Consider the following 272-nt stretch of genomic DNA (forward strand, 5'->3'; position numbering starts at 1 on the left):
CTGGGCAAGGGCGGCTTCGCCAAGTGCTACGAGATCACGGAGCTGGAGAGCAAGGAGGTGTTCGCGGGCAAGATCGTGCCCAAGGCGCTGCTGGCCAAGCCGCACCAGAAGGAGAAGATGTCCATGGAGATCGCCATCCACCGCAGCCTGGCGCACCGCCACGTCGTCGGCTTCCAGGGCTTCTTCGAGGACAGCGACTTCGTCTTCGTCGTGCTCGAGCTCTGCCGCCGCCGGGTCAGCGCGGGCGCGGGCGCGGGCGCGGGCGCTCCGCG

General features: G+C 69.1%; 1 protein-coding gene across 1 annotated transcript in view; it reads left to right on the forward strand.

Moving 5' to 3' along the window:
- The window catches only part of PLK1 (polo like kinase 1), a gene marked incomplete at its 5' end in the record, with an annotated part of 6,032 nt that continues 5,760 nt past the window's right edge, over positions 1-272 (forward strand). The window contains one exon of the mRNA XM_019512588.1: positions 1-234. Within this exon, the coding sequence (XP_019368133.1) occupies positions 1-234 (234 nt within the window). The remainder of the gene's footprint in view (positions 235-272) is intronic.

The sequence above is a fragment of the Gavialis gangeticus genome, unplaced genomic scaffold (genome assembly GCF_001723915.1).
Source record: "Gavialis gangeticus isolate Ggan-Ray unplaced genomic scaffold, GavGan_comp1, whole genome shotgun sequence".
NCBI classification, from domain to species: domain Eukaryota; kingdom Metazoa; phylum Chordata; order Crocodylia; family Gavialidae; genus Gavialis; species Gavialis gangeticus.